The sequence below is a fragment of the Coregonus clupeaformis genome, unplaced genomic scaffold, assembly GCF_020615455.1.
Source record: "Coregonus clupeaformis isolate EN_2021a unplaced genomic scaffold, ASM2061545v1 scaf0095, whole genome shotgun sequence".
Lineage (NCBI taxonomy): Eukaryota > Metazoa > Chordata > Actinopteri > Salmoniformes > Salmonidae > Coregonus > Coregonus clupeaformis.
This window is the reverse complement of record NW_025533550.1, coordinates 304,919-332,142: the sequence shown is the minus strand read 5'-3', so window position 1 is coordinate 332,142 and position 27,224 is coordinate 304,919. Positions and strand designations below refer to the sequence as shown.

Below are 27,224 nucleotides of genomic sequence, written 5' to 3'. Positions count from 1 at the left end.
AGAACTGGCTGCCCGGCCAAACTGAGCAATCGGGGGAGAAGGGCCTTGGCCAGGGAGGTGACCAAGAACCCGATGGTCACTCTGACAGAGCTCCAGAGTTCCTCTGTGGAGATGGGAGAACCTTCCAGAAGGACAACCATCTCTGCAGCACTCCACCAATCAGGCCTTTATGGTAGAGTGGCCAGATGGAAGCCACTCCTCAGTAAAAGGCACATGACAGCCCACTTGGAGTTTGCCAAAAGGCACCTAAAGGACTCTCAGACAATTCTCTGGTCTGATGAAACCAAGATTGAACTCTTTGGCCTGAATGCCAAGCGTCACGTCTGGAGGAAACCTGGCACCATCCCTACGGTGAAGCATGGTGGTGGCAGCATCATGCTGTGGGGATGTTTTTCAGCGGCAGGGACTGGGAGACTAGTCAGGATCGAGGGAAAGATGAACGGAGCCAAGTACAGAGATCCTTGATGAAAACCTGCTCCAGAGCGCTCAGGACCTCAGACTGGGCGAAGGTTCACCTTCCAACAGGACAACGACCCTAAGCACACAGCCAAGACAACGCAGGAGTAGCTTTGGGACAAGTCTCTGAATGTCCTTGAGTGGCCCATCCAGAGCCCGGACTGGAACACAATCAAACATCTCTGGAGAGACCTGAAAATAGCTGTGCATCAACGCTCCCCATCCAACCTGAAAGACCTTGAGAGGATCTGCAGAGAAGAATGGGAGAAACTCCCCAAATACAGGTGTGCCAAGCTTGTAGCGTCTTACCCAAGAAGACTTGAGGCTGTAATCACTGCCAAAGGTGCTATGCTTTGACTTCTTTCTCCCCTCTCTCTCCATATGAAATCTTGCGTCTTGTGACGGCCGGCCGCCCAACAACCTGCCCGCTTGACCCTATCCCCTTCTCTCTTCTCCAGACCATTTCCGGAGACCTTCTCCCTTACCTCACCTCGCTCATCAACTCATCCTTGACCGCTGGCCATGTCCCTTCCGTCTTCAAGAGAGCGAGAGTTGCACCCCTCCTCAAAAAACCTACACTCGATCCCTCCGATGTCAACAACTACAGACCAGTATCCCTTCTTTCTTTTCTCTCCAAAACTCTTGAGCGTGCCGTCTCTAGCCAACTCTCCTACTATCTCTCTCTGAATGACCTTCTTGATCCAAACCAGTCAGGTTTCAAGACTGGTCATTCAACTGAGACTGCTCTTCTCTGTGTCACGGAGGCTCTCTGCACTGCTAAAGCTAACTCTCTATCCTCTGCTCTTATCCTTCTAGACCTATCTGCTGCCTTTGATACTGTGAACCATCAGATCCTCCTCTCCACCCTCTCCGAGTTGGGCATCTCCGGCGCTGCTCACTCTTGGATTGCATCCTACCTGACAGGTCGCTCCTACCAGGTGGCGTGGCGAGAATCTGTCTCCGCACCACGTGCTCTCACCACTGGTGTCCCCCAGGGCTCAGTTCTAGGCCCTCTCCTATTCTCTCTATACACCAAGTCACTTGGCTCTGTCATATCCTCACATGGTCTCTCCTATCATTGCTACGCAGTTGGCGAATCGCATCTCTGCATGTCTGGCAGACATATCAGTGTGGATGTCGGATCACCACCTCAAGCTGAATCTCGGCAAGACGGAGCTGCTCTTCCTCCCGGGGAAGGACTGCCCGCTCCATGATCTCGCCATCACGGTTGACAACTCCATTGTGTCCTTCTCCCAGAGTGCAAAGAACCTTGGCGTGACCCTGGACAACACCCTGTCGTTCTCTGCTAACATCAACTTACGTAAATGTGATATTTCAGTTTTGTATTTGTAATACATTTGCAAAAAAAAATCTAAAAACCAGTTTTTGCTTTGTCATTATGGGATATTGTGAGGGGGGGGAAAACAAATTTCATCAATTTTAGAATAAGGCTGTAACATAACAAAATGTGGAAAAAGTGAAGGGGTCTGAATGCTTTCCGAATGCACTGTATGGAGTAAAAAGTACATTATTTTCTTTAGGAATGTAGTGGAGTAAAAGTAAAACTTCTAAAAAATATAAATAGTAAAGTACTGTTACCCCAAAAAACGGCTTATGTACTACTTTAAAGTATTTTACTTAAGTACTGTACACCACTGATTAATTTACAGGCTTAATTGTCTCCATAGTTCCTGAGAGGGGAAAATGTAACCATTTGTGATTCATACATTGAAATTGTATTGAAGCAGGAGGGCCAGTAGGGAGCACCCTTCCCTCCCTGTAAATAAATACAAAGATACTGTATTTCCAACTGTGAACTATAGTCAAGTAGAGGCAATACAGAGCTAATAAAGAATAAATATAAGAAGAAAATGAGTCAATACACCAGTCAAGAGATGGCAAAAGTATTTTTATTAAATAAATAATAAATTACTATAAATAATACATGAATATATAAATAACGAATGCAATACTGAAATTACATCTCAGTGTATCACAACAACTTTTAAGAAAAGTGGGTTTTAAATCAAACGATAAGAGGAAAGTCACAGCCGAAAGTTTCACTGCTGTTTTTAAGAGATGTGGAATGATTTGAGTTACGGGAGTTTCAGTGATGTATTGTTATTAGTGGTTGATTGATGTACACACCACGTTCAAAAATGGTTAATGTATTGTGAGCTGGGGATATCCTTAAATGAAAATGACAGAAGGACAAAAGGACCTGACATGCACACATAAAAACACTGTATAGAAACAAGTGTTTTTTTGTACTATTTAAATTGTTCCTTGAAAAACGTCTTCACTAAAACCACACTAAAGATATACAACTACACATTTCCAAACGTTAGACACCAAACTGAGTCACTTCTCACTCACACACACATACAAACACACATACACACTGTATGATTGTATAAAACTTTTGCAGGGAAACCCCTTTTAAGATACAGTTTAGATCAAAAGTGAATTGTTCGATAAATATAGTGAAACTGAATTGTTTTTAGGCTACTTCTGGAATACCTGTGCTCTATCGTAAATAGTGCATAATAGAACACTATCGAAGGGTGATTTCCGTAAGAAACCTTGGTAAACATTACCATGTCATAACTGATCGGTTATATTTGGAATGATCACTCTAGTAATGGAGGACTTCTTGTAAACATGCACTGGGCATGGGTCACCAGATGAAGTGGAGGGAGTGAATAGGAGGAAGTGAAGTAAACCATAGAGATAGATAGAGGACTCAAAAGAGATGTTTATCTAAGTCTATGAGTAAACCATACCCAGGCCTTTCCTGTCACAGGGTGAGAATGCGCAGGGAAGCACTGCCCTCATGTGGCAGAGAGAAGGAAGGCCGGTATAAAATATAATTGGCACATCACTTTGACATCAGCGCTTTCAGAAAAGCACACAAAAGTTATGTATGGTAAAGAACATTTCAGACTGTGATTTCTATATTTTTGTGCAATTTAAAGATAAAGTGACAAAATAGCTATATTGTAAATAAAAAAGCTCTTTGTTTGTCAATTTATATTTACGTCACAATGCTTCGGTGGAAGTTCTGAGGTACTTATGTACCAGCCCCGTCATAAAGGATTTAAGCACAAAATCAATTATTATAGTGGCAGCTACATAACATACTGTATACTTACAGGGCAAGGATGAGTGGAGCACAAGGCGAGCGGAAAAATAAAATCCATTTTTTATGAATAAAGGGAATTCCCTCGAATTTGAAGTACTTCATTTCATTCATTCCCTTCAATCCCAAAATGCTTTGGGTTGTAGTGTTTCCCCTAAGATTTGTTTCAGCAACGGTGGCAGAGTTAGCGGGGGGTGGAAGGGGTGGATGGGGTCATCTTTGGGTCTTCCTGCAGGGGGCGGCGGATGGGTTCTTCCTGTAGCATACATCTACACATCTACATTATAACAAAAATAACAAAAAATGTTTTGCAGTGGCAGCGACGATTATTGCGCCGCTGCTAAATGCATATAGGGGAAACACTTGGGTTGGCCTTGTTTTGGATTGCTGGATCAAAGGTGTAACTCGGATGTGAGTGTGGGTGGTTTAGGATGATGGGCGGAGGAAAGGGAGACGTAGGACGTGTTTTGGAATGAAAGCTCTCCTAACATGATATTTTGAGTGACAATGAATTCCACATCTATAATGTTCTCCAAAGCATGCAGTGATGCTCATATCACAACATAGATTTGTCTATCAATATCTTTTTATCTCTCTGTTTATCTCTCTCTTTCCTTAATCCCGAGTCCTAAATTTAAAGGTTGCTCTCTTGAGTGTTGTTGGAGGAGATGGGATGCAGACCTCCGTTGTCGTTGAGTCTCCTGGCGCGGTAGGTTTCATAGTGGATGTTGTGGGTGACTTCCTTCAGGTCCTGGAGGTGAGACCTGGGAGGGAGAGTGGAGAGAGGGCAGGCATTAGCTGGTAGCTACATACAGGTGGATTTGGTCACTAAGGTCAACTTCAATACCATTAGAAACTCATTTGTAAGTGTATTGTAAGAATAGTTAAGTATATTGCTGGTATAAAGCATTAGTAAAATATGGATCAATGTACGATTGATTGCTTTACCTGATGAGGAAATCTCGTAGCAGTGCAAATTCGCAGTGATTGGGGTTTTCAACTGCAACAAAATACAAGAAAGAACCCATTTGTCATAAAAAATCTAAATCACATTTGCTTCACATATCCGAGCCTGGGCCCAATTACAGTATAACCTCCATAAATCCATTCCCTCTGACTCACTGAGGAGAAAGGTCAACATAATACGCTTGGCATTAATATAGGACCTAATGAATTATATTGATGTTATAAATAAACCTACCTTCTACCACACCCCAGGCTGTCTTCCTCCCCAGAACCCGTTTGCCGTTCACTTGGTACTCCTTGTCGCTGCCCACCACCGCAAAGGGCATGGCCTCCTGTGAACAGACTCGTTTAAACAGGGTTCAATCGGACGAGGAAAACATAGGAGATTTATCAGGCCCGTGCAATAGACAGTCAGCAGTTATTATTCTTCAAAGGAGGGGTGTCAGAAAGATAGCTAAATTGACAAAGAACCAGAAAGATAGAATGAGATAAATAATCTGATATTCATATGAAATTAATTTAAATATTTGAATTGCCGAATAATTTTGGGCGATAGCTATATTGCATGGTCATAACATTGAGGCATGGGAGAAAAAGAGGGTGCGGTACATATTTATCTCATGTTCACTTTATTCCACTTGAGAGGAAGAGTATTAGGGAGACATAATCAACTGAAGTGACTGTCCTTTACAGTGTGATGTAAGGTCGTGGATTTCAAAAACTGGAACGGAGGCCCTTACCCTAATCTTATCATTTTCATTCTTATCCTCCATATCATCATCAAACTCATTCTGCGGGTAGTACTCAATCCCATACGTCTCCAGCTCCTTCCTCACCTAAGGGACGAAGAGGAGGCAGAGGTTACATAACATAATGTGCACTAGAATAATGTCTTCTCTCATGACTTGGTTTTCCATAATAATTTCTACCATGACTTCTATCTAGACCAGGGATAAATACAAAAGAGCTACAAAGAGCTCTATTTTCATGTCATCCAACAAATCTAAACGCCTGGAGTTTACTCACCGGCATTGGTACTTGAATTGGAACCGGTGCTTTGGTCAGATGACATGAAAATAGAGCTCTTTGGCCACGCACAACAGTGGTGGGTTTGGCGTCGAAATGAGAATGCATAGCAGAAAAGAACCCCATACCTACTGTAAAATATGATGGTGGATCTTTGATGTTATGGGGCTATTTTGCTTCCACTGGTCCTGGGGCCCTTGTTAAGGTCAACAGCATCATTAACTTTACCCAGTACCAGGACATTTTAGCCAAAAACATCAAAATCCACAAAGAAATTGTTAATCGGCCACAAAATCAACATTTCGCAATGCCCACCTCAGTCTCCGGACTTGAAACCCTTTCAAAACCTGTGGTTTGAATTGAAGAGGGCAGTCCATAAGCGCATACAAAAGATCTCAAGGATTTGGGAGGATTCTACATGGAGGAATGGTCTAAGATCCCTCCCAATGTGTTCTCCAACTTATAAAACATTTATATATACAGTACCAGTCGAAAGTTTGGACACCTACTCATTCAAGGGTTTTTCTTTATTTTTAAATTTTTTTACATTGTACAATAATAGTGAAGACATGAAAACTATGAAATAACACATATGGAATCATGTAGTAACCAGAAAAGTGTTAAACAAATCAAAATATATTTCATATTTGAGATTCTTCAAAGTATCCACCCTTTGCCTTGATGACAGCTTTGCACACTCTTGGCATTCTCTCAACCAGCTTCATGAGGTAGTCACCTGGAATGCATTTCAAATAACAGTCCATCATTACTTTAAGACATGAAGATCAGTCAATACGGAACATTTCAAGAAATTTGAAAGTTTCTTCAAGTGCAGTCGCAAAAACCATCAAGTGCTATGATGAAACTGACTCTCATGAGGACCGCCACAGGAATGGAAGACCCAGAGGTACCTCTGCTGCAGAGGATAAGTTCATTAGAGTTACCAGCCTCAGAAATTGCAGCCCAAATAAATGCTTCAGAGAGTTCAGGTCACAGACACATCTCAACATCAACTGTTCAGAGGGGACTGTGTGAATCAGGCCTTCATGGTCGAATTGCTGCAAAGAAACCACTACTAAAGGACACCAATAAGAAGACCTGCTTGGGCCAAGAAACACGAGCAATGGACATTAGACTGATGGAAATGTGTACTTTGGTCTGGAGTCCAAATTTGAGATTTTTTGTGATTTATTGGTGATTTATTTAGAAATCAAGGCACACTTAACCAGCATGGCTACCACAGCATTCTGCAGCGATACGCCATCCCATCTGGTTTTGGCTTAGTGGGACTATCATTTGTTTTTCAACAGGACAGTGACCCAACACACCTCCAGGCTGTGTAAGGGCTATTTTACCAAGAAGGAGAGTGATGGAGTGCTGCATCAGATGACCTGGCCTCCACAATCCCCCGACCTCAACCAAATTGAGATGGTTTGGGATGAGTCGGACGGCAGAGTGAAGGAAAAGCAGCAATCAAGTGCTCACCATATGTGGGAACTCCTTCAAGACTGTTGGAAAACCATTCCAGGTGAAGCTGGTTGAGAGAATGCCAAGAGTGTGCAAAGCTGTCCTAAAGGCAAAGGGTGGCTATTTGAAGAATCTCAAATATAAAATATATTTTGATTTGTTTAACACTTTTCTGGTTACTACATGATTCCATCTGTTTTATTTCATAGTTTTGATGTCTTCACTATTATTCTACAATGTAGAAAATAGTAAAAATAAAGAAAAACCCTTGAATGAGTAGGTGTGTCCAAACTTTTGACTGGCACTGTATATACATTACCATTCAAAAGTTTTGGGTCACTTAGAAATGTCATTGTTCCCCTGAAAGAAAAGCAATTTTGTTGTCCATTAAAATAACATCTAATTGATCAGAAATACAGTGTAGATATTGTTAATGTTGTAAATGGCTATTGTAGCTGGAAACTGGTGATTTTTTTATGGAATATCTACATAGGCGTACAGAGGCCCATAATCAGCAACCATCAGTCCTGTGTTCCAATGGCATGTTGTGTTTGCTAATCCAAGTTTATCATTTTAAAAGGCTAATTGATCATTAGAAAACCCTTTTGCAATTATGTTAGCACAGCTGAAAACGGTTGTACTGATTAAAGAAGCAATAAAACTGGCCTTCTTGAGACTAGTTGAGTATCTGGACCATCAGCAATTGTGGGTTCGATTACAGGCTCAAAATGGCCAGAAACAAATAACTTTCTTCTGAAACTCGTCAGTCTATTCTTGTTCTGAGAAATGAAGGCTATTCCATGCGAGAAATTGGCAAAAAACCACGCTGTGTACTACTCCCTTCACAGAACAGCGCAAACTGGCTCTAACCAGAATAGAAAGAGGAGTGGGAGGCCTCGGTGCACAACTGAGCAAGAGGACAAATACATTAGAGTGTCTAGTTTGAGAAACAGACGCCTCACAGGACCTCAACTGGCAGCTTCATTAAATAGTACCCGCAAAACACCAGTCTCAACGTCAACAGTGAAGAGGCGACTCCGGGATGCTGACCTTCTAGGCAGAGTTGCAAAGAAAAAGCCATATCTCAGACTGGCCAATAAAAAGAAAAGATTAAGATGGGCAGTCTGAGATATGGCTTTTTCTTTGCAACTCTGCCTAGAAGGTCAGCATCCCGGAGTCGCCTCTTCACTGTTGACGTTGAGACTGGTGTTTTGCGGGTACTATTTCATGAAGCTGCTTTTCTTTCGAAAACAAGGACATTTCTAAGTGACCTCAAACTTTTGAACGGTAGTGTGTGTATATATATATATATATATATATATATATATATATATATACAGTACCAGTTTTTTGTCTTTATTTTTACTATTTTTTACATTGTGGAATAATAGTGAAGACATCAAAACTATGAAATAAACAAAGCACCTCCACACCATCACACCTCCTCCTCCATGCTTTACGGTGGGAACTACACATGTGGAGATCATCCGTTCACCCACACCACGTCTCACAAAGACACGGCGGTTGGAACCAAAAATCTCCAATTTGGACTCCAGACCAAAGGACAAATTTCCACCTGTCTAATGTACATTGCTTGTGTTTCTTGGCCCAAGCAGGTCTCTTCTTCTTATTGGTGTCCTTTAGTAGTGGTTTCTTTGCAGCAATTCGACCATGAAGGCCTGATTCACACAGTCCCCTCTGAACAGTGATGTTGAGATGTGTCTGTTACTTGAACTCTGTGAAGCATTTATTTGGGCTGCAATTTCTGAGGCTGGTAACAGCAGAGGAGGAAATAGATTCCACAAATTAACTTTTAAGAAGGCACACCTGTTAATTGAAATGCATTCCAGGTGACTACCTCATGAAGCTGGTTGAGAGAATGCCAAGAGTGTGCAAAGTTGTCATCAAGGCAAAGGGTGGCTATTTGAAGAATCTCAAATATAACATATATTTAGATTTGTTTAACACTTGTTTGGTTACTACATGATTCCATATGTTATTTCACAGTTTTGATGTCTTCACTATTATTCTACAATGTAGAAAATAGTAAAAAATAAAGAAAAACCCTTGAATGAGTAGGTGTGTCCAAACTTTTGACTGGTAGTATGTATATATACAGTATATAAAAAAGGGGGAAAATATGTTTTATTCCAATGTTTTTTTGAATATCGTTAGCGACAATTTTGTATTACAAACCTACAGTAGAAAATAGGTAAATATCTTCTTTGTCAACATTATTTCTCAACTCCTAATATTGAGCAAATTACACTCATTGGAGCTAATTACACTCACTGGAGTATCTGACATAGGCTTTGAAAAAGCATCCGCAAGTACCAGTCGCACCAAGTGCCGATGGCTGTTGGTAAGCTTTCTTGACATGGACATCCATTTTTGCCAACACATGGCTAACCTTTGTTTAACTAGCTAAACAGCTACTACTAGCAAAAATGTGTTTGGAGTTACATTTTTAGCTAATAGGCTATGTTAGATTTTACACCAGGGGTCTACAACCTTTTCTAGCATGAGAGCTACTTGAAAAAAATGAAACGTCGCGAGCTACTCATTTTTTTGTAGCTTTCAAATAGGCACATTGTTCTCTTCTCCCCTGCAACTCTTACCTTGGTCCTTAGTGTAAATGAGAAAGTAGTGCACTATGTTTTCTGTCAATATACCTGGTAAAATAATGGTTAATAAACAATTAAGGGGGGCCCTATAAAATATTTACTTTTTTCCCACACATTTTGTTTTATATTTTCCCAAATTATGTTCTCAGTTTTATATTACAATTGTTCATAGACAAACAACGAAATTGGATGTTCTGAGTCCATGTCAATGCTTAAATTCCATCAGAAGACAGTATTTTTTAGGTCTGGAAGAAAACTAACAGGTTTTTGAATGTAATTCCCCTTTAATTGCTCATCTGGCCCTTTAATTGGGCATCTGGCCCTTTAATTGCGCATCTGGCCCTTTAATTGCGCATCTGGACCTTTAATTGCGCATCTGGCCATCGAGGAATGTGCCTTCCAATGTGCCGGTCTAGCAATGGTTCTGTACTGTTGCTGCTCATTACATGGCAAAATTTGCAAATAACAAATAATAGATACAAATGATATACTTACTCATGATATACTTCTGCCAGGTAAGCCTACTTTGCAGTTAAGATTTAATTGAGAAGGTTTTGGGAAAGGTGTTTCTGTCAACCCACAAGACAGTTATCACATCAACTGGCAACACAGAGTGGCAAACGAACGCGCGCACCACACAGACAGACAGGGGCAATATTGCTGGAAATTAATTGGCAGATATTGTGTTAGGTTTGGCTTTTTAAGCCAATAGTGGCTAACCAGGGGTGGGATAATGTCCATGTTGGTTAGATAGTAGCTGGGAGCTTGCGGTGTCTGATACTTGTGAGATTTGTTTATGACAGTTTGTGGTGGAACATGTGAAAATTACATGTACTTTCAGAATTGTTTGGCGAGCTACTCATAGGTGGGCTGCGAGCTAATGGTAGCTCACGATCGAACTGTTGGAGACCCATGTTTTAAACTCTTCTAATTATAATGTGGGGATGTCAAAATAATTAAAAACTATCTACCAAATCTATTCATTTTAAAATGTTGATTACTTCTTCCCATTATCATTCACCTGATGATAAAACTTTTTTTGCTAACATATGATTGGGGTCCCTGGGTTACTGGTTTGCCTGGGCGGGGGTCCCTGGTTGAAGACCCCTGGTCTAGACTATAGTTACACATAAACAGTATCATTCATAGAGGTCTCTCCCTGATACATGGCTGTTGTCTCCTTTGACGCCATAGAAGTCAACAGCCATGTATTAGGGTTAATCAAGGTCAAGGGTCAAGGTCTCTCTTTCCTCACCCTGTGTTTGAACTCATTCTTCTCGTCAAGGGTCATGGTGTCAGACTTGGCGATGACGGGGATGATGTTCACCACGCGACTTAAGTGCTTCATAAACTCAATGTCCAGCTTTCGAAGACTGAGAGAGAGAGAGAGAGAGACATTACTTTGTCAGCTGGGATAGGAACAATTAGCAATCCTACAGCAGGGCTGGCATGCATTCGTGATTCTACAACCAGGATTACATGCAGTGAACACATTTTTTCAAAAGCTTCCCAATTTCAACCCAAGGCCCTAGTAAACACAGTCTTCAGGCTCATTGAACAACAGTTTTGTCCCTGTTTGAGGTCCTTGGGGGTAGGTAACAGCACAGAAAACATCCCATTAACAGAAAACATCCCGTTAGTCACAATGATCAACGCAAGAAAAATAACATGGCACACAGAAGACTAACAGTGTACGTAAAGAGCAATTTAACAGTTCAGATGAGTTGGCTTCATCTATTGCAGAGAACCATGTTGCCTGGTTGTGTTGTGATGTAGCTCAAGGATGTGTTTAGATCTGAATTTAAATGTCAGTGCAGTTGGATGTAAACTCATTAGAACTGAGATAGAGAACTGAGAGTCTGTGTGTGTGTGTGTGTGTGTGTGTGTGTGTGTGTGTGTGTAAACCCCCAATGCATGCGTAAGGACGTGAACTCCAATCAGATGTCAAGGAGAGATACTAAGTAGTGGATATAACTCATGCATACATTATGTTCTAAATTAGGACATTTCTCTTTCCGAATCACATGATGTATTTTTAACTCACGAGTGTCCAGTTGGGGAGATAAAGTAGAGGCAGCAGTGAACTCTGGTGTCGGGGATGCGCTTCTTTCGAGCAATATTGACCTCTTCCTTCAGGAACTTCTCATACTGCTCGTTGATGTACTTGGAGATAGGATCCCAGCTGCAGATGGATGGAACAAGGTGGGTGTTAGGAATATACAGTATACATACACACAATACATTGAGTTGAGCGGGGATGGTATAAGATTATACCGTTATAGCAGTGGTGGGTAGTTGGGTACTGTCAGGATAAGGTGCGAAAAGTGCAAATCAATCCCAGAACAACAGCAAAGGACCTTGTGAATATGCTGGAGGAAACAGGTACAAAAGTATCTATATCCACAGTAAAACAAGTCCAATATCGACATAATCTGAAAGGCCGCTCAGCAAGGAAGAAGCCACTGCTCCAAAACCGCCATAAAAAAGCCAGACTACGGTTTGCAACTGCACATGGGGACAAAGATCGTACTTTTTGGAGAAATGTCCTCTGGTCTGATGAAACAAAAATAGAACTGTTTGCCCATAATGACCATCGTTATGTTTGGAGGAAAAAGGGGGACACTTGCAAGCCAAAGAACACCATCCCAACCGTGAAGCACGGTGGTGGCAGCATCATGCTGTGGGGGTGCTTTGTTGCAGGAGGGACTGGTGCATTTCACAAAATAGATGGCATCATGAGGAAGGAAAATGATGTGGATATATTGAAGCAACATCTCAAGACATCAGTCAGGAAGTTAAAGCTTGGTCGCAAATGGGTCTTCCAAATGGACAATGACCCCAAGCATACTTCCAAAGTTGTGGCAAAATGGCTTTAGGACAACAAAGTCAAGGCATTGGAGTGGCCATCACAAAGCACTGACCTCAATCCTATAGAACATTTGTGGGCAGAACTGAAAAAGCGTGTGTGAGCAAGGAGGCCTACAAACCTGACTCAGTTACACCAGCTCTGCCAGGAGGAATGGGCCAAAATTCACCCAACTTAGTGTGGGAAGCTTGTGGAAGGCTACCCAAAACATTTGACCCAAGTTAAACAATTTAAAGGCAATGCTACCAAATACTAATTGAGGGTATGTCAACTTCTGACCCACTGGGAATGTGATTAAAGAAATAAAAGCTGAAATAAATCATTCTCTCTACTATTATTCTGACATTTCACATTCTTAAAATAAAGTGGTGATCCTAACTGACCCAAGACAGGGATGTCACGTGTCCTACATATATCAATAGACGCATAACAACCTAAGCATTACATAACTTATGTTCGAGCAATAAACCATTACATTTTTTGTTGACCAAATTCGACACTCTTTGACCTCCATACATACAACTCCTCGCTTGGTGAGTGAAAAAAACAAAAAGAAGACAGATTTTGGCCCGAGTTATTCCTCTCGCTTGGCCTCTTCCTCTGCCCTAACCTAGCCACCTAGCTAACGTTAGCGAAAGCAAATTGGAATTTGTAACATATACGTTTAGCAAATTTCCAACAATATACAAATTGCAATTCGTAACATATCATACTAATTGTTATTCGTAACATATCATACTAAATGGATGATCGACGTCCACAAATTCATACATCCCATACAAAATGTAACATATCATATTAATTGGAGTGTCCCAGATTTACATTTACTATGTTCCCTTTACCCCTGAGTCCTGGTAGCAGCAGCGGCCAGAAAGCAACACAGCTGTTAGTGGCTAGAAGAGATACAGCTTTTGTCAAATTAACGTAAAAAGTAATTGTTTTGGTGCTGTTTAGTCTCGTGTAGCTCAGTTGGTAGAGCATGGCGGTTGCAACGCCAGGGTTGTGTGTTCGATTCCCACGGGGGACTAGTAGGGGAAGAAATTAAATAATGTGTGCACTCACTACTGTAAGTCGCTCTGGATAAGAGCGTCAGCTAAATGACTAAAATGTAAATGTCGATAAGGAGAATGTACTGTATGTAAAAATATTTTCTAGTGTGGCAGTTCTATTTCTATCTGAATCATATACATGGTTTGTGCTTAACTAATTGCAACTAACCCCAAACTAAAAATAGACTGTGTAAGCGCCCAATAATGATACAGGCTCTGACAATTTTTCCTACATACTCACCAGTTTTCATTGTTGATCTGATCACCAAAACCTGGTGTGTCGATTACTGTCAACTTCATCTTCACTCCACCCTCCTCGATCACTGCAACATTCAATTACAACATTCAATTGCAACATTCAATTGCAACATTCAATTGCAACATTCATACTGTAAGTACGTTTGCCAAAATCAGGTGACAAAAAGTAAAACATGCAAGAAAGCAGTCAATAAAGGATATGTAAGTTTTTCCCTGACTCATAGAAGGGGATTTTGCTTTGATTGTCAGTGAGAATGACAAATGTGCACCGATGCAGAAATAAAGCTAGCAGTACAGTGTTTTTAGCCAGACAGAAAAAGACAGAAGCTCTTCTCTGCCTCTGTGTCTGTCTGGGATGCCAGGTGGGCTTCACGTGCCAGCTGTGCCAGTCTAAGACACCTCAGGGCATATTCTGTCAGGTCTTTCTATGCCCGTGGCGCTACGAATGGCAGTGCAAAACTGCAGCCACTGCAGTCAACACAACTTAGGCTAGGACACTATATGTTAGTGTATGGTTATAAATGCCACCACTACAACATTATAACATGAATTGGCCTCTGAAAGCTAACCAAACAACCGGACCAAGCAAATGACAGCTCTAATCAAACCTCAACAGTAGAAGATACACACCTATTCACAGACACACACTCTCACGCACGCACACACACACTCTATCCCCCTCTCTCTTGCTGACACACACACACACACACACACACAAAACACACACACACACACACACTCTATCCCTCTCTCTCTTGCTCACACATACACATAGAGCTTAGAGGAAATGTCTAACTCACCATGGGACACAGCCTTGATCTCCACTGTCTTGGGGATCTTATGCTCGCCGCCCCATCCTGAGCTCCACCTGCTGACCTGGGACTTGAACAGCGTGTTCACCAGTGTTGACTTCCCCAGCCCGCTGTGACCTGAGAGAGAGAGAGAGAGAGAGAGAGAGAGAGAGAGAGAGAGAGAGAGAGAGAGAGAGAGAGAGAGAGAGAGAGAGAGAGAGAGAGAGAGAGAGAGAGAGAGAGAGAGAGAGAGAGAGAGAGAGAGAGAGAGAGAGAGAGAGAGAGAGAGAGAGAGAGGAGGGGGAGCATGGTTTGAGGCATGATGTTGTTGAGGAAGAGAGACAGAACAAGGGAGAGGCACGACTTCATTTCATGTTTCATGTCTCTGTGTTTGCTAGCACACCATGGGTTCACGTACTCTTCAGAAAGACACTAAATACATCAATCATAACAGACACAGACAGAAGATGTTGTCCTTCCTTACTTACCCACTATCATAATATTGAAGTCGAAACCAGCCTTCATGGTCTTCTTCCTCATCTGCTCGATGATGGTGTCAATCCCAATGTATCCCAGCAACGTGGATCCACCGCCCGAGTGACCCGACCCTGGAACTCGATCAACCCCGACCCCGCCTCCTAGCCCTGATGGTCCATGGGGTGCTGTGGGGGATGGTGCTGACACATGAGGGGGCTTGGCAGGGACAGCAGGTTTGGGTCTCACTTCAGGGGGAACAATGGACTCTGACATGTCTGGAGGGTAAAATATGCTTTTATTAGGCCTTCAGAAATTATTCCCACCCTTTGACTTTTTCCACATATTGTTGTGTTACAGCCTGAATTTAAAATTGATTCAATTGAGATTTTGTGTCACTGGCCTACACACAATACCCCATAATGTCAAAGTGGAATTATGTTTTTAGACATTTTTACAAATGTATTAAAAATGAAAAGCTGAATTGTCTTGAGTCAATAATTAATCAACCCTCTTGTTATGGCAAGCCTAAATAAGTTCAGGAGTACAAATGTGCTTAACAAGTCACACAATAAGTTGCATGGACTCACTCTGTGTGTAATAATAGTGTTTAACATTAATTTGAATGAAATGACTAACTCATCTCTGTACCCTACACTACACATACAATTATCTGTAAGGTGCCTCAGTCAAGCAGTGAATTTCAAACACAGATTCAACCATAAAGACCAGGGAGGTTTTCCAATGCCTCGCAAAGAAGGGCAGACATTGAATATCCCTTTGAGCATGATTAAGTTATTAATTACACTTTGGATGGTGCATTAATGCACCCAGTCACTACAAAGATACAGGCATCCTTTCTAACTCAGTTGCCAGAGAGGAAGGAAACCGCTCAGGGATTTCACCATGAGGCCAATGGTGACAGAGTTTAATGGCTGTGATAGGAGAAAACTGAGGATGGATCAACAACATTGTAGTTACTCCACAATACTAACCTAAATGAGAGTGAAAAGAAGGAAGCCTGTACAGAATACAAATATTCCAAAACATGCATCCTATTTGCAATAAGGCACTAAAGTAAAACTGCTAAAAATGTGGCAAAGAAATGAACTTTATCTCCTGAATACAAATTGTTATGCTCAGGGCAAATCCAACACAACACATCACTGAGTACAACTCTTCATATTTTCAAACATGGTGGTGGCTGCATCATGTTATCAGTATGCTTGTCATCTGCAAGGACTAGGGAGTTTTTTAGGATAGAAGAAACAGAATAGAGCTAAGCACAGGCAAAATCCTAGAGGAAAACCTGGTTCAGTCTGCTTTCCAACAGACACTGGGAGACAAATTCACCTTTCAGCAGGACAATAACCTAAAACACAAATATACACTGGAGTTGCTTACCAAGACGACATTGAATGTTCCTGAGTGGCCTAGTTACAGTTTTGACTTAAATTGGCTTGAAAATATATGGCAAGACATGAAAATGGCTGTCTAGCAATGATCATGTGATACCTCACATCTCAAAATAGGGTTACTTAATGTTAGATCCCTCACTTCAAAGGCAGTCATAGTCAATGAAATAATCACTGATCATAATCTCGATGTGATTGGCCTGACTGAAACATGGCTTAAGCCTGATGAATTTGCTGTGTTAAATGAGGCCTCACCTCCTGGTTACACTAGTGACCATATTCCCCGTGCATCCCGCAAAGGCGGAGGTGTTGCTAACATTTACGATAGCAAATTTCAATTTACAAAAAAAAATGGCGTTTTCATCTTTTGAGCTTCTAGTCATGAAATCTATGCAGCCTACTCAATCACTTTTTATAGCTACTGTTTACAGGCCTCCTGGGCCATATACAGCGTTCCTCTCTGAGTTTCCTGAATTCCTATCAGACCTTGTAGTCATAGCAGATCATATTCTAATTTTTGGTGATTTTAATATTCACATGGAGAAGTCCACAGACCCACTCCAAAAGTCTTTCGGAGCCATTATCGACTCAGTGGGTTTTGTCCAACATGTCTCTGGACCTACTCACTGCCACAGTCATACTCTGGACCTAGTTTTGTCCCATGGAATAAATGTTGTAGATCTTAATGTTTTTCCACAAAATCCTGGACTATCGGACCACCATTTTATTACATTTGCAATCGCAACAAATAATCTGCTCAGACCCCAACCAAGGAGCATCAAAAGTCGTGCTATAAATTCTCAAACAACACAAAAATTCATTGATGCCCTTCCAGACTCCTTCTGCCTACCCAAGGACGTCAGAGGACAAAAATCAGTTAACCACTTAACTGAGGAACTCAATTTAACCTTGCGCAATACCCTAGATGCAGTTGCACCCCTAAAAACGAAAAACATTTGTCATAAGAAACTAGCTCCCTGGTATACAGAAAATACCCGAGCTTTGAAGCAAGCTTCCAGGAAATTGGAACGGAAATGGCGCCACACCAAACTGGAAGTCTTCCGACTAGCTTGGAAAGACAGTACCGTGCAGTACCGAAGAGCCCTCACTGCTGCTCGATCATCCTACTTTTCCAACTTAATTGAGGAAAATAAGAACAATCCAAAATTTCTTTTTGATACTGTTGCAAAGCTAACTAAAAAGCAGCATTCCCCAAGAGAGGATGGCTTTCACTTCAGCAGTGATAAATTCATGAACTTCTTTGAGGAAAAGATCATGACCATTAGAAAGCAAATTACGGACTCCTCTTTGAATCTGCGTATTCCTCCAGGGCTTAGCTGTCCTGGATCTGCACAGCTCTGCGAGGGCCTGGGATCGGGAGAGACACTTAAGTGTTTTAGTACTATATCTCTTGACACAATGATGAAAATAATCATGGCCTCTAAACCTTCAAGCTGCATACTGGATCCTATTCCTACTAAACTGCTGAAGGAGCTGCTTCCTGTGCTTGGCCCTCCTATGTTGAACATAATAAACAGCTCTCTATCCACCGGATGTGTACCAAACTCACTAAAAGTGGCAGTGATAAAGCCTCTCTTGAAAAAGCCAAACCTTGACCCGGAAAATATAAAAAACTATCGGCCTATATCGAATCTTCCATTCCTCTCAAAAATTTTAGAAAAAGCTGTTGCGCAGCAACTCACTGCCTTTCTGAAGACAAACAATGTATACGAAATGCTTCAGTCTGGTTTTAGACCCCATCATAGCACTGAGACTGCACTTGTGAAGGTGGTAAATGACCTTTTAATGGCGTCAGACCGAGGCTCTGCATCTGTCCTCGTGCTACTAGACCTTAGTGCTGCCTTTGACACCATCGATCACCACATTCTTTTGGAGAGACTGGAAACCCAAATTGGTCTACACGGACAAGTTCTGGCCTGGTTTAGATCCTACCTGTCGGAAAGATATCAGTTTGTCTCTGTGAATGGTCTGTCCTCCGACAAATCAACTGTACATTTCGGTGTTCCTCAAGGTTCCGTTTTAGGACCACTATTGTTTTCACTATATATTTTACCTCTTGGGGATGTTATTCGAAAACATAATGTTAACTTTCACTGCTATGCGGATGACACACAGCTGTACATTTCAATGAAACATGGTGAAGCCCCAAAATTGCCCTCGCTAGAAGCCTGTGTTTCAGACATAAGGAAGTGGATGGCTGAAAACTTTTTACTTTTAAACTCGGACAAAACAGAGATGCTTGTTCTAGGTCCCAAGAAACAAAGAGATCTTCTGTTAAATCTGACAATTCATCTAGATGGTTGTAAAGTCGTCTCAAATAAAACTGTGAAGGACCTCGGTGTTACTCTTGACCCTGATCTCTCTTTTGACGAACATATCAAGACTGTTTCAAGGACAGCTTTTTTCCATCTACGTAACATTGCAAAAATCAGAAATTTTCTGTCCAAAAATGATGCAGAAAAATTAATCCATGCATTTGTTACTTCTAGGTTAGACTACTGCAATGCTCTATTTTCCGGCTACCCGGATAAAGCACTAAATAAACTTCAGTTAGTGCTAAATACGGCTGCTAGAATCCTGACTAGAACCAAGAAATTTGATCATATTACTCCAGTGCTAGCTTCCCTACACTGGCTTCCTGTTAAGGCAAGGGCTGATTTCAAGGTTTTACTGTTAACCTATAAAGCGTTACATGGGCTTGCTCCTACCTATCTTTCCGAGTTGGTCCTGCCGTACATACCAATACGTACGCTACGGTCACAAGACGCAGGCCTCCTAATTGTCCCTAGAATTTCTAAGCAAACAGCGGGAGGCAGGGCTTTCTCCTATAGATCTCCATTTTTATGGAACAGTCTGCCTACCCATGTGAGAGACGCAGACTCGGTCTCAACCTTTAAGTCTTTACTGAAGACTTATCTCTTCAGTAGGTCATATGATTGAGTGTAGTCTGGCCCAGGAGTGTGAAGGTGAACGGAAAGGCTGGAGCAACGAACAGCCCTTGCTGTCTCTGCCGGGCCGGTTCCCCTCTCCACTGGGGTTCTCTGCCTCTAACCCTGTTGCAGGGGCTGAGTCACTGGCTTGCTGGTGCTCTTTCATGCCGTCCCTGGGAGGGGTGCGTCACTTGAGTGGGTTGAGTTACTGACGTGATCTTCCTGTCTGGGTTGGCGCCCCCCCCTTGGTTTGTGCTGTGGTGGAGACCTCTGTGGGCTATACTCGGCCTTGTCTCAGGATTGTAAGTTGGTGGTTGGGGATATCCCTCTAGTGGTGCGGGGGCTGTGCTTTGGCGGAGTGGGTGGGGTTATATCCTTCCTGTTTGGCCCTGTCCGGGGTTTCTTCGGATGGGGCCACAGTGTCTCCGGACCGCTCCTGTCTCAGCCTCCAGTATTTATGCTGCAGTAGTTTATGTGTCGGGGGGCTGGGGTTAGTTGGTTATACCTGGAGTACTTCTCCTGTCTTATCCAGTGTCCTGTGTGAATTTAAGTATGCTCTCTCTAATTCTCTCGTTCTCTCTTTCTCTCTGAGAACCTGAGCCCTAGGACCATACGTCAGGACTACCGGGCATGATGACACCTTGCTGTCCCCAGTCCGCCTGGCCTTGCTGCTATTCCAGTTTCAACTGTTCTGCCTGCGGCTACGAAACCCCTACCTGTCCCAGACCTGCTGTTTTCAACTCTTTAATGATCGGCTATGAAAAGCCAACTGAGAGACCTGAGCCCTAGGACCATACGTCGGGACTACCGGCCGTGGTGACTCCTTGCTGTCCCCAGTCCGCCTGGCCTTGCTGCTATTCCAGTTTCAACTGTTCTGCCTGCGGTTATGGAACCCCTACCTGTCCCAGACCTGCTGTTTTCAACTCTTAATGATCGGCTATGAAAAGCCAACTGAGATTTATTCCTGATTATTATTTGACCATGCTTGTCACTTATGAACATTTTTGAACATCTTGGCATGGTTCTGTTATAATCTCCACCCGGCACAGCCAGAAGAGGACTGGCCACCCCTCATAGCCTGGTTCCTCTCTAGGTTTCTTCCTAGGCTTTCGCCTTTCTAGGGAGTTTTTCCTAGCCACCGTGCTTCTACACCTGCATTACTAGCTGTTTGGGGTTTTAGGCTGGGTTTCTGTACAGCACTTCGAGATATTAGCTGATGTAAGAAGGGCTATATAAAATAAAATTGATTGATTGATCAACAACCAACTTGACAGAGCTATAATAATGTTTTTTTACGAATAATGTGCAAATATTGTGAAATCCAGGTGTGCAAAGCACTTAGATTTACCCAGAAAGACTCACAGCTGTAATCACTGCCAAAGGTGATTCTAACACTCAGGGGTGTGAATACTTATGTAAATGTGATATGTATTTATTTCATTTTCAATACATTTGCAAAAATTTTGAAAAACATGTTTTCACTTTGTCAGTATGGGGTATTGTGTGTAAATGAGTGAGATTTTGTTCAAATATTTAATCCATTTTGAATTCAGGCTGTAACATAACAACATGTGGAATAAGTCAAGGGGTATAGCTCATTTCTGAAGGCACTGTAAAGAGAATGATACCTATAGTAGACTGGTTTACCACAGTAAATAGTGCACTACTGCACAACAGATGGTGATGATAACAGACATATGGCTATGTATGCACAATGTGTGTATAATTTGAGCTTAGGTCACTACAGGGCGTACAAATTTAGCTGCTTTTGTGTATGAGTACGAGATCATCCATAAGCCTTGACATAGATCACAGGTCAGAAAAGCAGAGGCCGTCAGCTGAATTTAGAGCATCAATGATTAACCATACTCTGTCGCTTGCTGTCTCTGTCTTGCACACACACACACACACACACACACACACAGACACAGACACACACACACATAGTCTACACATCAAACAGGAATACACAACATCAAATAGGCTTCTGATAGATTATGCAAAGCCTGCTCAAAATCTGGAGTGGTATCACAAATGATAGCTAGATCTGCACAAAATAATGCAAAAATAGATATTTGGGCTCTCTACTAAGTCATTTCACCTGATATAACATCTATTTTTTGTCAATAATCATATCTCAAATTTAAATCTAAATTCTCTGCTGAATGTGTGGTCTGTCATCCCATCAAAGATAGACTACAATGATGATGTGAGAGCATCCACACACATCCACATTATATCTTTGTGTGATTTCAGATGGCGACAATTAGGGCCATATTACCCCCTGTGCTCCGCAAGCTGAGGGAGGATATTTTACGTTTTAACGTCATTTCTACGGTCTGACTGAGGGCTAGCCAGATCAATCCACATTTCGCTAGCTTGATCAAACATATCCTGAACAATAACCCCGGTCAATGTTTAACCTCACAAGCCACACGATAGCAGCTGATTATCTACATCCCAAAACCTGTTTAACTAACCCATTGTCCCGGCTCCATCCATGCTGGATAAATTATACTAATTTAGCTAGCTAACGTTAGCTATGCTAGCTATCCGCATCCGTCTGCTGAGATGTTGATAGCTGCGCGACTTACCGATTCCTGTTTATAGATTCAATTGCCAAATAGTTTTGTGCCGCGACAGCCGGTGGAATTTCGACTAGTCTTTCAACACAATGCTCAAGAACAAACGACGGATGTCCAACACAGGGAGGCAGATAAGCGATGTAGGAAACGGGTCATGTGATTTGTCTGAGCGCCTCTTTCCCTCCGTCGCTTACCTCGGTCGCTCTCCACCTCTCTCTCTTTAGTCGAGAGCCCTCCTTTTCGTTACCAAGGCGACAAGAGGAGAGAGATGATGCAGAACGCATGCTCAAACAGAAGTTTACCTCTAGGGAACCTTTTTGGCATCACCTGAGTATCTTTGGTAATTTTTGCACAATCAATCAGAGTATTTGATTGGACGAAACTGTAATGGATAACAATCTATAAAAAATCATCATGAAAAATATATTGATCCATGTAGCCTATTTATCGAGGTTAGTCATGTCTCATGTTTCATCATTTCTTTCAATTGCATTTTGGTCATTTAAAGTAATGAGAGAAAATTCTCATTAAATGCTTAATGGCAAGACTGTATACATGAATGATTAAAAAAATATCAAATGATTGTGCGTAAACAACAAAGCATAGTTCACTGTGTAAATGTTAACTGAGAGTCAAGAGGACACCAACAAATAATGCAACAACCGAAACACAATGTCATTGGTATTGTATAATTCACTGTAGGCATAACCAGGGTTGGGTAGATTACTTTCTAAATGTAATGAATTACAGTAACTAGTTACCTGCCCAAAATTGTAATCAGTAACATAACTTTTGGATTACCCAAACTCAATAACGTAATCTGATTACTTTCAGTTACTTTTGAATTAGCCTACTTTCCCCTTAAGAGGCATTAGAAGAAGATAAAAGGATCAATCAAATGCATTTGGTGTGTCATCATATTGGTCTCTGACTTGTGGTCAGACTCTCTCAGGTGAAACAAACCTAAACTTGCGCCTTTTTCAATGCTGAATTGAATGTCATTTAGAAAACAGAAAGGTGTCATAATGGTTTTTTCCCCCGCAAACATCCTTTCTGAATTTAAAAGTAATCCAAGAAGTAATCATCTAGTTTTTCAAAAGCATCTGTAATCTGATTACAATATTTTTGCTGGTAACGTTACTGTTTTTTTGGTAATCAGGTTACATGTAACTGGGCCTAACTACAACATTCCATATTTAAAAATGCATTGAATCAGCCACAGCACACCACAAAATTGAAAGGAGAAGCATTTGCATCCAATGGTCAAATAGTACCATACTCACATATATGGCGTTTTGTTGTTTGCTCCTATGTTCTCGCACTGCTGTCTTTTGTGTTCATGTTGTATGAGTTTTGTTTGTTCTCTCTAGTCTACATGGTATGCAGACTTTTTGCGTTGTGTCATGTGTCACTCTCTTAACCCCACAGTTCCCCCAAACTTGGTTTTATCACAATTTTTTTGCATGTCTGTTACTCTTCTGATAAGGAGCCATGTCTCAAATTCCCTCCAGTGCTCTCTCTCTCTCTCTCTCTCTCTCTCTCTCTCTCTCTCTCTCTCTCTCTCTCTCTCTCTCTCTCTCTCTCTCTCTCTCTCTCTCTCTCTCTCTCTCTCTCTCTCTCTCTCTCTCTCCCTGACTTTCAGAGTAATATGTTAAGTCTGAATAAAGAGAAGTTATAACCAACAAATCCGATATTGATATGTCAGGAGATACAGGCACCAAATATTTGTTTACACTATCAAGTGCATGGACTTCATTGAAAACTTTTTCTCATTACTCACCCATTGACAAATACACTTGAGGAGGCATGGTGATGTCATCATGTAATTGCTCTGCCTCTTCATCAACAGATGTCATGCTTGAAAGAGGGTGATCCAATTCATGTGATGGTGAGATATCCTTCTCTCCTGGTCTGTAGCAGTCTATGCCCTGGCTCTGGGGTTGGGATGGTTGTTCAGCGACCTCTGTTGAATCTGGGCCAACCTGTGATGTTTTGTGCTGCTGGTTGCGCTCCATGGACAGGAGCCAGTGCACAGTCCATTCTTCTGAGGAATATTCTGGTGGGTTTGTGGTGGGCCTCTCATGGTCAGGTGGTGGAGGTGGACATGTGCGGGTGGGTTCTAGATGAACTGGCCTAAGTCCTTTGACTCCTTTGTGATTGCTGTCGTTGCTCTTCACCATTCGTGAAGCCGATTGGCCAGGATGTAAATTAGGTTTCTGTGATTGGCTGAACATTTTGGGAACGGTTCCACTGTGCAGCACACATTCATCTGGATTGGGTTTGGTGGATTCTGTAACTGGACCACTATTGATATTTTGGCAATGGTCCAAATCCAAGCCCTGTCCATGTTTAATAGTTGACCTCTCAGGGGGCTCTGGCAGGGTAGAGGGTGTGAGGGAGGCCCCCTGTGTCAGCGGTACCATCAGACATGTCTGGGTGTTGTCGCTGTTTGACCTTTTCACCCCAGACTGAAGGGCTTCCTGTTTCTGATTGACTTCTAAAAGACATCTACCCATCAAAATGCTGCTATTTGACTGAATAGATTGATTCTGTTTCCTCTCAATGGTTTGTGTATCGGTCGGTAGACTTCGACACTGAAGTCTAGTCCAGAATCTGGGTCTTTGGAGGTTGTTGTATTTTCTACTAGGGCTGGCTTGTACTAAAGGTTGAGATGCAGCATCTGAGATTGTCTTTGTAGACTCTTCCAGATGAGACTCTTTGGTGGTAAAGTCCTTTATGAATGTTGCTCCCTTCTTTGCCCAAGGGTTGATGTCATAGCTGCTTCTTTTGAGTTCTGTAACTGCTGCAGATGTTGATCGACTTAGAAGGTGTTCTTTCCAAGATGGTGTCTTGGGAGGCATGGGAGGAGAAGCACTTTCACAGTATTCCTTTTGACTGAAAGATAGTCGACCAGCATATACGCTGGCAGCCTGAGACTGAAATCCCTTCTGAAGATGTCCAATGTTTTTGAATGTTTTTGGTGAAGCAAGGCTACATTGGGAACCCTGTCCACCCCTCGTTGAGTTAAACTGAAAATGAATTGATTGAGTATCATTCTCAACAATAGTTGGGACTTTCCTCCTTGAGACAACATTTTGTCTGGTTGCCATGCCTCCTGACAGAGCAGTACCTGATGGGGTCACCAGGTCATTTGGTCTTTGTTCAGATTCAGATATTGTGTCAGCAACTTTTGGCTTGGAAATTTTATCCTTACCTAGAAGAAACCCAGGGCTGGATTTTGTTATCATTCCTGTTTTCCTTAGTCCTAGCCTGGCCTGCAACAAGTGCGGGTCCTGAGACTTCATGCCTTTTGTCCTGTAGACCCCTGAATGCTGAGATTGAGGAGAGGAATGGGTGTACGTATCAGGCGGTGTGCCTACACCTCTAGAATAAGACGTTGGTACAGGTTTCATCAACCCAGAACGTGTTACAAAGTCCATCAGAACCTCTTGGTCAAGTATGTCATGGGTCGCTGGTTTAGGGGAACACTGGTTACGATGCTCAGCCTGACATTTAGTTCTAGAGATAGGGATTGACCGGGCCCGTCTTCCTTTGGCTACAGGGGAGGTCTGTTTTGTGCCTTGACTCTCCAATGGCATTGTCTGACAGAACAGCGTTGGAGATGGGCCAAGCCGGATCTTTGGGATGAAAAGGTTTGGAGAGAGGTCTGGCTTTGTAATGATAAGTGGTGGAGAAACACTATGATTTGGAATAGGAACTTTTGGAGAGATGCTAGGATTTGGAATAGGAACTTTCAAAATAGGCTTTGGAGTAGGAGGGGTCGGGGAGGGGCCTAGCCTGACCTTCGGAGTAGGAAGTGTCGGAGAGACACTTGGTTTGAGCTTTAGAATAGGAAGTGTTGTGGTTCTGTCGCCAAGGGTCCTCTCTGTGGGAAGATGGAGGCCCTGGCCGTCAAAGGAGGAGATCTGGATGGGTTTCTTCGTGACAACAGGAGAGAGCCGGAGAGGAAGGGGCGATGGGACTAGTAGGTGTTTCTGGGGTTGTTTGTAGGACATGGGTAGCTGAGGCAGCAAGGGTGCAAGTTGGTTAGCAAAACCCACTGCAAAGAGAAATTATGAATATCTGCAAAGCCTGGCAGGTTTGATGAGTAGGGAGTGCAAGAAGGTTAATGGGAGATAATAACATTTTAGGTTAATTTAGGTGTTTTTTTCTTAAATGTTTATATATTTATTTATATTTAAGTCTGTAAGAAACATAACTTGCATGTAAAAAGCATAGCAAAATACTTAGTGACGTATGCCTACTCAAATAGTCATCTGCATTACGTTGCATTACAGAAGACTCCAAGCCTGATCAACTAAAAATGAATAGAAAGATGAGAGTATACAATTAAACAAGCACTGACCTGAGTGTATGTGATAGGCTCTATCTGTGTTGTTCACATGGAGTGAAAGACAGAGCGAGTAAGAGGCAGGGAGAGACAGAGAGGGAGAGAGAGAGAGAGAGAGAGAGAGAGAGAGAGAGAGAGAGAGAGAGAGAGAGAGAGAGACAGGGAGAGACAGGGAGAGACAGGGAGAGACAGAGTGAAAGAGAGAGAGTGAGAGAGAGAGAAAGAGAGAGAGAGAGAGAGAGAGAGAGAGAGAGAGAGAGAGAGAGAGAGAGCGAGAGAGAGAGAGATAGAGATAGAGATGGAGAGAGATAGAGAGAGAGAGAGAGAGAGAGAGAGAGAGAGAGAGAGAGAGAGAGAGAGAGAGAGAGAGAGAGAGAGAGAGAGAGAGAGAGAGAGAGAGAGAGAGAGAGAGAGAGAGAGAGAGAGAGAGAGAGAGAGAGAGAGAGTGTCAGGGAGAACAGCTAGAAGTCGTGGGTACCAAAGGGACATTCTTCCCATTCCTCTCATCTAAAGCTGCACTGTTTCACCCACCCACTCCCTCCCTCCTCATTTGGGTTGTCTATGGGAAACATAAATGTGTCTGTGCATAAACTACTGTTTTTCTTTTTTCAGAGCTGAGAATCAGTGCATAACACTGGGTAATCAAGTGGTGATAAAACCATTTATTTGGTTATTTCTTATGAATACATAATGATGGTAATATGGTCAACAGTGCACAATGATACATACACAATGATACGTACACATACTTCACCATCCTTCAGTAAAAACGGACAGTGTAATGAGAATAAAATAAAAATGTTTTC

At 42.2% G+C, this 27,224-nt stretch overlaps 1 protein-coding gene across 4 annotated transcripts; it reads right to left on the bottom strand.

The window, feature by feature from the left end:
• Nucleotides 1–2,344: 2,344 nt before the first annotated feature.
• On the bottom strand, nt 2,345–24,049 carry sept3 (septin 3). 4 transcript variants are annotated; one of them, XM_045213267.1, is made up of 10 exons: nt 23,848–24,049; nt 15,131–15,394; nt 14,652–14,780; nt 13,835–13,916; nt 11,723–11,860; nt 10,934–11,051; nt 5,302–5,397; nt 4,797–4,893; nt 4,544–4,595; nt 2,345–4,359 (listed from the first exon to the last, which is right to left on the bottom strand). In XM_045213267.1, exons 1-10 carry the CDS (start codon nt 23,921–23,923, stop codon nt 4,230–4,232), a joined length of 1,182 nt encoding a protein of 393 aa, XP_045069202.1. In that variant the 5' UTR covers nt 23,924–24,049; the 3' UTR covers nt 2,345–4,229. The 4 variants fall into 4 exon arrangements, with proteins under 4 accessions (XP_045069202.1, XP_045069204.1, XP_045069205.1 ...); XM_045213269.1 differs by lacking the exon at nt 23,848–24,049 and adding an exon at nt 23,351–23,462; XM_045213270.1 differs by lacking the exon at nt 23,848–24,049 and adding an exon at nt 22,262–22,289.
• Between the last annotated feature and the right edge of the window lie 3,175 nt (nt 24,050–27,224).

Bases quoted from the DNA above. Each gene is read 5' to 3' on its own strand.
- sept3 (XM_045213267.1), bottom strand. From the start codon at position 23,923: ATGACATCTGTTGATGAAGAGGCAGAGCAATTACATGATGACATCACC. The intron at 13,917-14,651 runs GTGAGTTAGACA...TGAATGTTGCAG, and splicing joins GATCAAGGCTGTGTCCCATG to TGATCGAGGAGGGTGGAGTG. The intron at 11,052-11,722 runs GTGAGTTAAAAA...TCTCTCTCTCAG, and splicing joins ATCTCCCCAACTGGACACTC to TCTTCGAAAGCTGGACATTG.